The sequence below is a fragment of the Triticum dicoccoides genome, chromosome 7A (genome assembly GCF_002162155.2).
Source record: "Triticum dicoccoides isolate Atlit2015 ecotype Zavitan chromosome 7A, WEW_v2.0, whole genome shotgun sequence".
Classification (NCBI taxonomy): Eukaryota; Viridiplantae; Streptophyta; class Magnoliopsida; order Poales; family Poaceae; genus Triticum; species Triticum dicoccoides.
The window spans coordinates 180,868,255-180,878,059 of record NC_041392.1 but is presented as its reverse complement, the minus strand read 5'-3'; the positions used below and the strand labels follow the sequence as shown (position 1 = coordinate 180,878,059).

Here is a 9,805-nt window from a genome sequence, read left to right as displayed (position 1 = left end):
CGTCGCGCGCGTGGGCTAGCAGGACGGCCTGGCCATGTGCCCTCGCGCGACAGGCCAAGAACGGGCGGCGGCCTGGAAGCTTAGCTAGCATCCCACTTGAAATCCCGCCGCGACGTTCGAACTACTGAGCAAGTCGGAATTGAGTGAGTCCGAGTTGGGCGAGTCCGACTCCTTCTAGTCAGCCCGGCAGAAGTCAATCAAGACCATGTGTTGAGCACCCGGAAAGAGAAACTGCTGAGGCTTCTCGGTCGATTGTCCGTGGCGCCTCACCAGCTTCGGGGACTACTGTCGGAGTAATGGGCCGCAGGTAGGCCAACCCGAGCCCCATAACCTTTCAAGACATCGGGGCAGGCTGCGCCCCTCAAGACCACAGGGCGAAGAGCCGCCTCCTGGGGAGTCTACGGCAAGGCGGCCGACTGCCCGCTCATGGCCGAGTCCCAGGGGCGACTTCCAGAGAAGCCGACTTTGGGGAGTCGGCCGGCGACTCCAACAAACTGTGACCTCATCGAAGGGGGCGGGGCAGGGGCATGGCTACAATGAAGCCCACTCCCCGCCCCTTACCAAGGGCAGGCATGGCTACATCACGCCGTACTTGGGAAGATCTCCCTGCGGCATGGCACTATTGCCCGGCCGGCCCTGACATCAGCACCACTGTACCGGGCCCTGCGCCCACGACGGCTTGTCTGTACGGCCTGGAGGCAGCGGGGCCCACCAGTCAGCGAGACCTCGGGAGACGGCAGGAGAACCGCCAGTCGGACCCGTCGGGAGTCGGCCCGGGGGAGTCGGTCGAGCCCTCCCCCGGGGCCCGCACGCCATTAATCAAGAAGAGATGGGGAGTGGCCACAGTGATCGCCCGCCAGGCGGCGGGGCTGTTGCCACGACCCCGTGACCAAGCTTGCGTCATCAAGAGCACGGCTACAGTAATCAGCAGCCGGCAAGACCCGCCCGCGGTGGACGCGGCCTGTCGGCTCCGTACCAGACCAGTCGGCGGGGCCCACCAGTCGGCGGGCCCCAGCAGTTGGCGGAGAAGTCGGAGGTCGGAGGCACTGACGGCTGGGCCCGCCCCCAGTTGAACTACCATTGTACCCCTGGGGGTAGGCTATATAAACCCCCCAGGGCACCCATGCAAAGGGTTGGATCCCAGTAGTTCTATACCATACCAGATAGAAGGAGAGAGCTAGCGTTGCCCTCTCCTACCACCAGACATAGCTCAAGGAGCAACCGTGTAAACACTTGACCATAGTGATCATGCGGAGACCCCGCAGAGCAGCAGTAGGGGTATTATCTCCCAGGAGAGCCCCGAAGCTGGGTAAGATTCGCCGGCATGCATGTCTTCGCCTCATCCTGTTTCCAGGCACCGGCGACGTTCTACTCGCCCCCACCATGATAAGCCATCCGTTGGCATATGTCGCACCAAACTCCCGACAATATGGTTGCATTCTAATTAATGAAGCCTATTTTCTAAATGGTTCACATTCCTTCCGCGGGACACTAAAAGCAGTAGCGCGGGGTCGTCTCAGAGCTCCCCTTTCGACACCCCTTTAAATAGGGCGTTGAACGTAATGAAAAACAAGGATAAGCTCAGTAAGCCGACGTCAGCTGGTCGTGTGGCCGGCAAAGGCTTGTCCACGAAATGGTCGGAGTACTATACCGCTGGGCGAAAGGAGAGAAAGACCAGCTCGGAAAGTCAGGAGTGCGAGGTTCAACAACTCAAGGCACAAGTGGCACGGATTCCGGAGATCGTGGAGGAGCAAGTGCGAGACCAACTGGGAGCGACGATCACCGCCATTATGCCTACCTTGGTTTCTGGGCTGCAGGCATGGATTGCGGGCGGCCAATAGGGGCCGCCCCCGATTCCCAGCTTCACGGGCAGCAACTCGCGCAATGCACCGGCGGCGCCATTGGTGTCTCCGGTGGAGGCGGCATTGGTGTCTCCCGCGGCGGCGCCGACATTGCAGCTTAATACACCCGGGTGTGGGAAGAATACGCCGGCCGACACCTCGGCAGCAAGCGGCCCCTCCGTCACATGCACGTCCGCCGTTGGTGGTGCCTCGACATTAGCCAAGCTCGACGCCATCACGGTAACTAATTAAGCCTCTCGGTCGATGACTTCATCTCCTTGCCTTTGACCGGGCATCCCTGACGCCCTACATGTTTTCGCAGGGCGCCGCCGACGTTTCGTGCACTTACTGAACGACGAGTTGGTCGATGTCGCCAAGGGCAGAATCGTTCAACCGGGCAGCCGCGTGTTCCACGGTAATCATATGCCACCCACCGTTTATAGGGTTCAACTGGTTCGGGTGCTGCCGGGCTTCGACGACATGTTACCTCCGTATCGACCCCATGGGGCCGACGAAGATGATGTGATGACCCTCTGCGCTTGCATAAACTGGCCCATGCTTTGGCTGAAGAGCCAGATTCGTTTGGGGGTAGGGGACACCACCCCACAGACAACACCGCCAGTCGTGCCGGTGCCAAGCCATGGCAAGACCCCCGCAACGCTACCGGACATGCCAGACATGGATATGGCACAGGATCCGGACATGCATATGGCACATGATCCGGACGACGCCGCCGACGACAATGACGGTACATTTACCAACGTCGATAAGTACTTCAACGAACCTGGGTACGGCGACGAATTCTTGGGGCCTCCTTCTCAAGAACCCAACCCTGCAAAAGACGATCTAGCTGGTACCACAGAGAAACCCAGTTGCAACAGGCGTCGTCTGGCGTTCAGTTCTCAGGAGACGCCTCCAGCTGCCGCCTTCACCGAGCCTCAGATAGCCGAGGTGCCAAATATTATCAGCCCCAACACACTCAAGAAGGCTGTCTATGAGCAGAACTCAATCCCACTACAGCAGAAGAAGGGACGGAAAAGAAAGAATAACAAGGGTGCGAGCCAGCCGGCACCGAGTACGATCTGTGCTCAGGACGAGCCACCTACATCTAAGGATATCTCGAGGAGGGTGCATGTGGCGGGTAGGCCGATGCTACCGACTAATCTGCTCAATGCTGCAACCGGTGCTATGCGGAGTCTACATGACAGTGTTCTTTCTTTGGAGAAGCGGCGTCTCTCTGAGAATGATCTGGCATACCCGGTTTTCGTGGCCAAGGTGCCAGAGGGCAAGGGCTTTGTCGATAGCGCCATCGGGGGTATGATCGTCCTGCGGTTTGATGACATCTTCGCTATGTTTAACCTTCATCCATTGCACTACACCTTCGTTCGGCTATTTTCGCTGAGTATGGAGATGCGGATCATTAGAGACAAGACCCCAGACATCGTGATAGTCGACCCCTTCTACATGCGTGCCAAGATCTTGGGCAGCGCTGGGGACCGGCAAGTCGCGAGTTCATACCTCGAAGGCGTCATTCTGGCAAACCCAGATAAGGATAACTTACTCGTGCCTTACTTTCCCGAGTAAGTCATCCCCTCACCGCCCCGTAACATATGATTTCTTAGATTTCGATCGTTCTTTTTTTTCTAACATTCCGTGTTTTGTGCAGTGACACACATTGCACACTCATCCTCTTAAGCTCGAAATATTCCATGGCCATGTATTTCGACTCGGACAGTCAGTCGAAGAAAGACTACACAAATATCAAGAAAGTTCTTGATGATGTTCTCCCCGGCTATGCCAGATCTGGAGGCACCTTCAGCAGGCCAATTCGTAGGTACGACAAGCACGTGTTCGCCCACAAAACAACGTTCCCCTGCGCCAAGCAGCCGCCTAGCGGTCAGAAGGATGCCTACTACGCCCTCCATCACATGCGGGCGATCGTACGGGACCATAATCACCTTCTGCTACCAAATAATCTCAAAGATTGGGTCGCAAGCTTGTCGGCAATCCAGGACGCGGACATCAGACAAGAATTCTTTCGCATCTAGTCGGAGTTTGCGGAATCATCCATCAAGATGTCCTTCATACCTCGGGGAAATTCTACCTCAGATATCAACCGTCGAATAGTGAGATAGAAAAAACGCTACAAATGCAGGCTGACAATGTCCGCGATTTCATGACCATCACGAGAGACGGCGGCTTCATCCACGCTCCGGTCCCTGAGTCGAGTCAAAAGTAGTGATGCTATGTGTAGTTCTGAAATGTCGATTAGCTCATGTTGTAATTAAACTTTAATGAACTTGTATGTCTCTTTGGTTTGGACAGTCGCTCAACTTATATATAATCGATGCTATTTATTAGTAGGACCATGAATCATGCTATTAATGTCTTGCTTTCTCTTCCGATCCTTTTGTTGCATACTTATATATTGCTTATGTATTGTCTATGAATTGCTACTAACGTTTTGTTTGGCTAGTGCATAGAGATGTCGTCGTATGTCGTGTACAAGGGTAAAGTTCCCGGAGTCTACGACGACTGGGAGGAGTGTCGGAGACAGGTTCACCGTTTCAGCGGTAACAGTTACAAAGGGTACACCACTAGGGCGGAGGCGGAAGCTAGATACGTGCGCTATCTAGCGGGAGAGAGGAGGAACCGGATAAAGACCAGTTTCATCGCGATGATGCTCATCGTGATAACCGCAGCTCTCTTCTATGTTTTGGTAGTTTAGATGATCGATATCGACTTCTAATGTGAAGACAAACTTGCTACTCGCGGTCTCGAGACTTGTAATGTTCTAACTTTGTTCGGTATTTTGAATTCGGAGACTAGCTAATATGATGAATTGTATTCAGAGACTAATCTTCTATTGTATTCGATAAATCTGATGTTGCTGTGTGGTGTTGTCTATATTCTGTGCAGTAATATATTTTGTAACCTGTGCAAATATCAAAAAAGAAAAAAAAATAATTTCTAATATTCATACTAGTGACGCACCATACAACACATTAGTGACGCACTGCTGTAAAAATACTAGTGGCGCATTGTCTGTTAGTGCGCCATTAGTAACCCAGAGCAGAAGGTAAATATGGCCCCCTAGGAGACATACTAATGGCGCACCAGGGACATACTAATGGTGCACTGCCGGGTGCGCCACTACTGTCTGATATACTAATGGCGCACGCCATTAGTATTAGTTACTAACGGCGTGATGATAGTGGCGCACCTGTAGTGCGCCATTAATGGCCAAAACAGGTGCACCACTAACAGGCCTTTTCCTAGTAGTGCGGGGTTTAGAAAGCGCACCGATGGAGTGTCTATGACTCGCTTGGACCAGCTCAGCGAAGACAGTGTGTTTGACATGGGTGCGGTGTGCCGCGTTAAGTGTTGAACCGACACTAGGGCGGCCCAAAGCCAGCGCCTGACGCGCTTAATGGCCCGGTCCAGCGCTTCGAGCGCTCGTCGTCCACGTCTCCCATTCCCCAACCCCGCGTGAAACGCCCATTACTTTAGTACCACCTCGTCGCGCGAGAGGTCCGTCGACCGGCTTAAATAGCTGGGCGAGCCCGAAAACGTCGAGCTCCTCTAAAAATTTGCGATGTCCTACCGACGCCCCCTGTGGGCATGTCTCTGCCATTGCCCAATCAGAAAGGTTATCCCTTGTCGCCCGTTTAGGCCATGATTCAGGACGGGCATACTAGCGCCCGGCGACTTGGGCGGGCTTTTTTTACACAAATTATAACCTTCGGCTGGTTCGGCGGACATTTTTTGTCATATGTAGATTTCAAAAGAAAATTGGACGGTATGGGCGGCTATTTTCTAATTTTTTTCTAACAAATTTCAAACCGATGAATTTGGACATAATTGAAATTTCATTCAAATTTTAGGATTTTTTACAAAAATTTGAACAAAATTTAAACTAAAACTTTAAAAAAAAAACTTATCTACTCGTCGTCGGTTGCCCATCCAGCACGACGAAGTCGAGCTCCCCGCCATCCCCGTCGCCCGGGTCATCGTCGTTGCTGCCGCCCATGCCCAGGAAGTCGAGGTCGTCGTCTTCCGCCGCCGCCGCCACCTTCATGGATAGGCAGAGGGCCTTGTTCCACCCCGGCATGTCCTCCAGGTCGCCGAGCGCGCGCGGCAGAACCCACCCTGGAGCCGTCGCAGACTCGCGAATTGCCCAGAAGAGGCCGGGCATGTCGTTGGGGTCGTTGGCCTTAAAGCGGATCCGCATATCAAGTCTAAGGTTAAGATTTTGAAGAAGCAACTTTCTTATGTTCTGGAAATTATGCAAAATGGTTGTGGGTTTGGATGGGATGATGAGAAGAAAATGGTAACCGGAGATAGGGAGACCTATATGGGCTGGGCAAAGGTACAATATATTCATTCAGTATGTAAATAAATCAGCTTTGTTTCATGTGATTTTCGATTGTACTTAAGTTTCTAACGGAAATTCATGTTTTTTCAAGTCCCCTGAGGGAGAAGGTCCTCTCTACATGAAGCCTATGGTTAACTTTGACAAGTTATGTGAGGTATATGCTACTGAATTGGCTAAAGGAGGTAGTGCTAAAGGTCTTGGAGAAGAAGAAACTCCAGAAGGTGGATCAACGGCAGAGACACAACCTACTAGCGAACAAGCCAAGGAGAATCTTCCTGAATCTCATGAGAACACGAACCCACCTGGTAGTTCTAGGCCTGGTCAGAAGAGAACATATCCTGATGATGATGCACTTGAGTCGGGTCTTATAAGTGTGTCCAATACAATTGCAAAGTTCTTGGAAGCAGAGCAGGAGAATGCTAAAACCATGAATGGTTTACAGAGGGCATTTATGCATGAAGCACAAGTTCACGAGCAAACATCAGCCAACAGAACCAAGTTACTTGAGATTCTTCAAAATATCAAAGGTCTCACTACTGAAGAGGTTGTCATGGCTGTTCGTGTCATTGGTGGTGATGCTGGAAAGACCGAACTTTTCATCCAATTGCGTGATGATTACAAAGTGGTGTTTGTTCGTCAGGAGCTTGAGGCGGCCAAAAAATAAGTGAATTTCCAGATTTACATTTCTGCATTGCTAGTTTAATATTTTTTAGGTCAGGACTACTTGTTTACTTGAAAACTCATCAGTAACAATATTTGATTTTTGCCACTTTATTTGTACATAGTCTTCTCCTATACAAACTATTGTTTGTTATATAAATACCACATTACCTTGCAATTCTCCTGGAGAACTGTAGTTTGCTGTATAAACACAAGTCTTGCAACCATTCAGTTGAACATAATTTTGTGGCTATGAATTGCAATGGCGGCAACAATATTCAGTTTGATGTTACTGGTAAGCTATATGTACTCTTTTTGTCTTACCCTTTTTTTTTCCGGGGAGATGTCAAAACTATCATAACCTGCAGGTTATTGCTATCCTATTTAGGCCACTAAGCTATACACTTATCATATATTTTTATTCAGAATGGCATAGCTTCTCAGTTCATACATTATTCTGCTTAAATAAGAAACTTTTCCTGCAAGGAATACATTGAATATCCCACTATGCAAAATAGTTTCAATGCAAGGGATAATCTGTTTGCATCCAGTTTTAATAGCTTCTGTACTGACCGTCATTTTATTTTGTCTGATGTTGCATTGCAAACCTAGACAAAAGGCCCAAGGCTGGTTTGTGCATACTCAATGTCTCCTCAATAACTCCCGTTCCTGCACCGCTGAACCAAACAGAGGAATGTAATTTTTTGTTAAATTCACATTCCCATGTCTTATCCCTCAGCCAACTCCCCCTTAAAAACTCCCATGCCCATTCCCTCAAACTGTCAAACACGCTGTTAGTCTCAAAATCAAGAATCACAATCAGGTCGGCAAGTTTCAGAAAATGAAAGCAAACGGGAGCGGCAAGTTTCAGAAATCTGACGGGAAACTGAACTGGGGACACATTCGGATTCAGAAAAAGGAAATCTGACGCGTCCTCCATCGCGCACGCGCAGTACAGCGTCTTTAAATATCAGCACACAACTCCTTCGCGTCCCACAACACCTTCCGATCCCGCAGACAGACCTCGCCCAAATCCCAGTCGCCCGCCCTTTCCTAGCTGCAGTAGAACCCTAGCAGCAGATCGGGCTGCCGCCGGCCGGGATGGAGGGGCTCGACGTCGACGACGTCTTCCACCACTACCGGTTGAGCCCTACGGAAATGGACGCCGTCACCTACTACCTGCCACGCCTCCTCTCCGGCGAGACGCTGCACGGCGTCGACAAGCTCATCCACCGCGTCAACATCTCCGGCTGCGAGCCCAAGGATCTGGCCGCCCGGTACGCGCCCGTGCCGCAGGCCGTGAGCAGCGGCGACCGGTTCTTCTTCACCACGTGCAAGAGCAAGAACGGGAGCAAGCACCAGAGCGTGCGCGGCGCCGGCACCGGCACCTGGACCATCCAGAAGACCACGGAGATTTGCCACGCGGGAGTCAAGGTCGGCGAGGTCAAGAACCTGTCCTTCAAGAAGAAGGGCAAGTCCACCGGCTGGGTCATGGAGGAGTACCGGTGCCTGCTGCCGGAGGCCACCGTCAGCGACGGGGTGAAGGTCTTCTGCAAGATGCACTTGGCTCAGCATGCCCCTGACGCGGCCCGACAGGAATCGGAGGCGTACAAGCTTCAACAACCGCAACCGGAGGCCGTGACCCAGAGCACGCACGCGCAGAAGAGGCCAGCGACCGCTGCCGCCGCCGAGCCTCATCCGGCGCGCCCTCAGAAGAGGATGCGCGGTGCCGTCCCGGTCCCGGCACCTGCCACATCGTCGTTCACCGCTGCAGCACCGGTTTTCTTGCCGGATGAATCCGTACCTGAAGCTGACGACGACATGGCCCGGTTCTGTTGCACAATCGATGAGCTTCTCGGGTCACAAGCGGAGGAAAATCTCCCGGTCGGAGCTACTAACAGCATCGAACAGAACTTCTACTTGGAACCAGAGGGGCTTTTCGCTGATGCTGCAGAAGAAATCGTCCCGCTCGAAGCTGACGAGCTGGAGTTCCTTAGGACCTTCCTCGATGAAGAAGCAGAAGAGTCGACGAACGACAAGTCATCCATTGCCCAAGACGTGGGGACTTACAAGCCTCCGCCGCCGATCATCTTCCATGATCCATTTGAAGAAGCGTGGAAGGCCGAAGAGGCGCTCAAAAAGGAGAAGAGGTGCAATGCCGCGGCCAATCTTCACGCTGGAGGGCACAGCAACTTCTTCTCGCCTGCAAGTGTCTACTAAGTCCGATGTTGAAATTTTTTTCAAAGTGCATACGAGGATACTCACTGGCTGATGTAATAGTTCGTCCATGTACGATCGCCACGGATGTACCTCTGAGCAATTTGCTCCACTTGTTCTTGCAAGCTAGTAAAACTGTTGTTGTTCTTCTTGCTTCTGTGATGGATTTCTGAACCTGGCATTCGCTCCTGCACTAGTACTTCTTCTGCTCTGTTTCCTGTGATGGACCATGTTAAAACTGCTCTATCTTTTTGTATTAGTTTCAGATAAGCAAGCATGATGCAGTTATGATCTGGGCAACCGCAGATAAGTAGTAGGACTAACTATGTTTGTAAATCAAAACTGTTTCGCTGCTCTTGATAATCTGCAGAACAACTACAAGTTCATAAGTTGCAGAGCAGATTCAAGTTGTGGCCAAAAATAATTGTTCTGTCTATTTACAGTGTGGAGTAAACAGTTATTACAGTGTCAATGTTTATGATTCACTGTGTGGAGTACTCATATTTTTCCTTGAAATGTAAGTACAATCTGTCTGTCTTGTTGCTAACTGAATTTACAGTATCTAAGTGGTCTCCAAATTCTGCAGCATTTATTTTCATGACTTACTGAACTATGTTATCTTTCTTAATAGTGCCTTGATCTAAATAGTTGTATTTTAGCTCCATAGTTCTGTGTAATTTGCGCCTTGATTTTCTGGCATCTCTGAATTCAC

The 9,805-nt window shown here is 51.1% G+C and overlaps 1 protein-coding gene across 1 annotated transcript; it reads left to right on the top strand.

Moving 5' to 3' along the window:
- Nucleotides 1-7,905: 7,905 nt before the first annotated feature.
- LOC119333362 lies at nt 7,906-9,096 on the top strand. Its single transcript, XM_037606284.1, has one exon. The coding sequence runs from the start codon at nt 7,978-7,980 to the stop codon at nt 9,094-9,096; it is 1,119 nt and encodes a 372-aa protein (XP_037462181.1). The 5' UTR covers nt 7,906-7,977.
- The last annotated feature ends 709 nt before the right edge of the window (nt 9,097-9,805 follow it).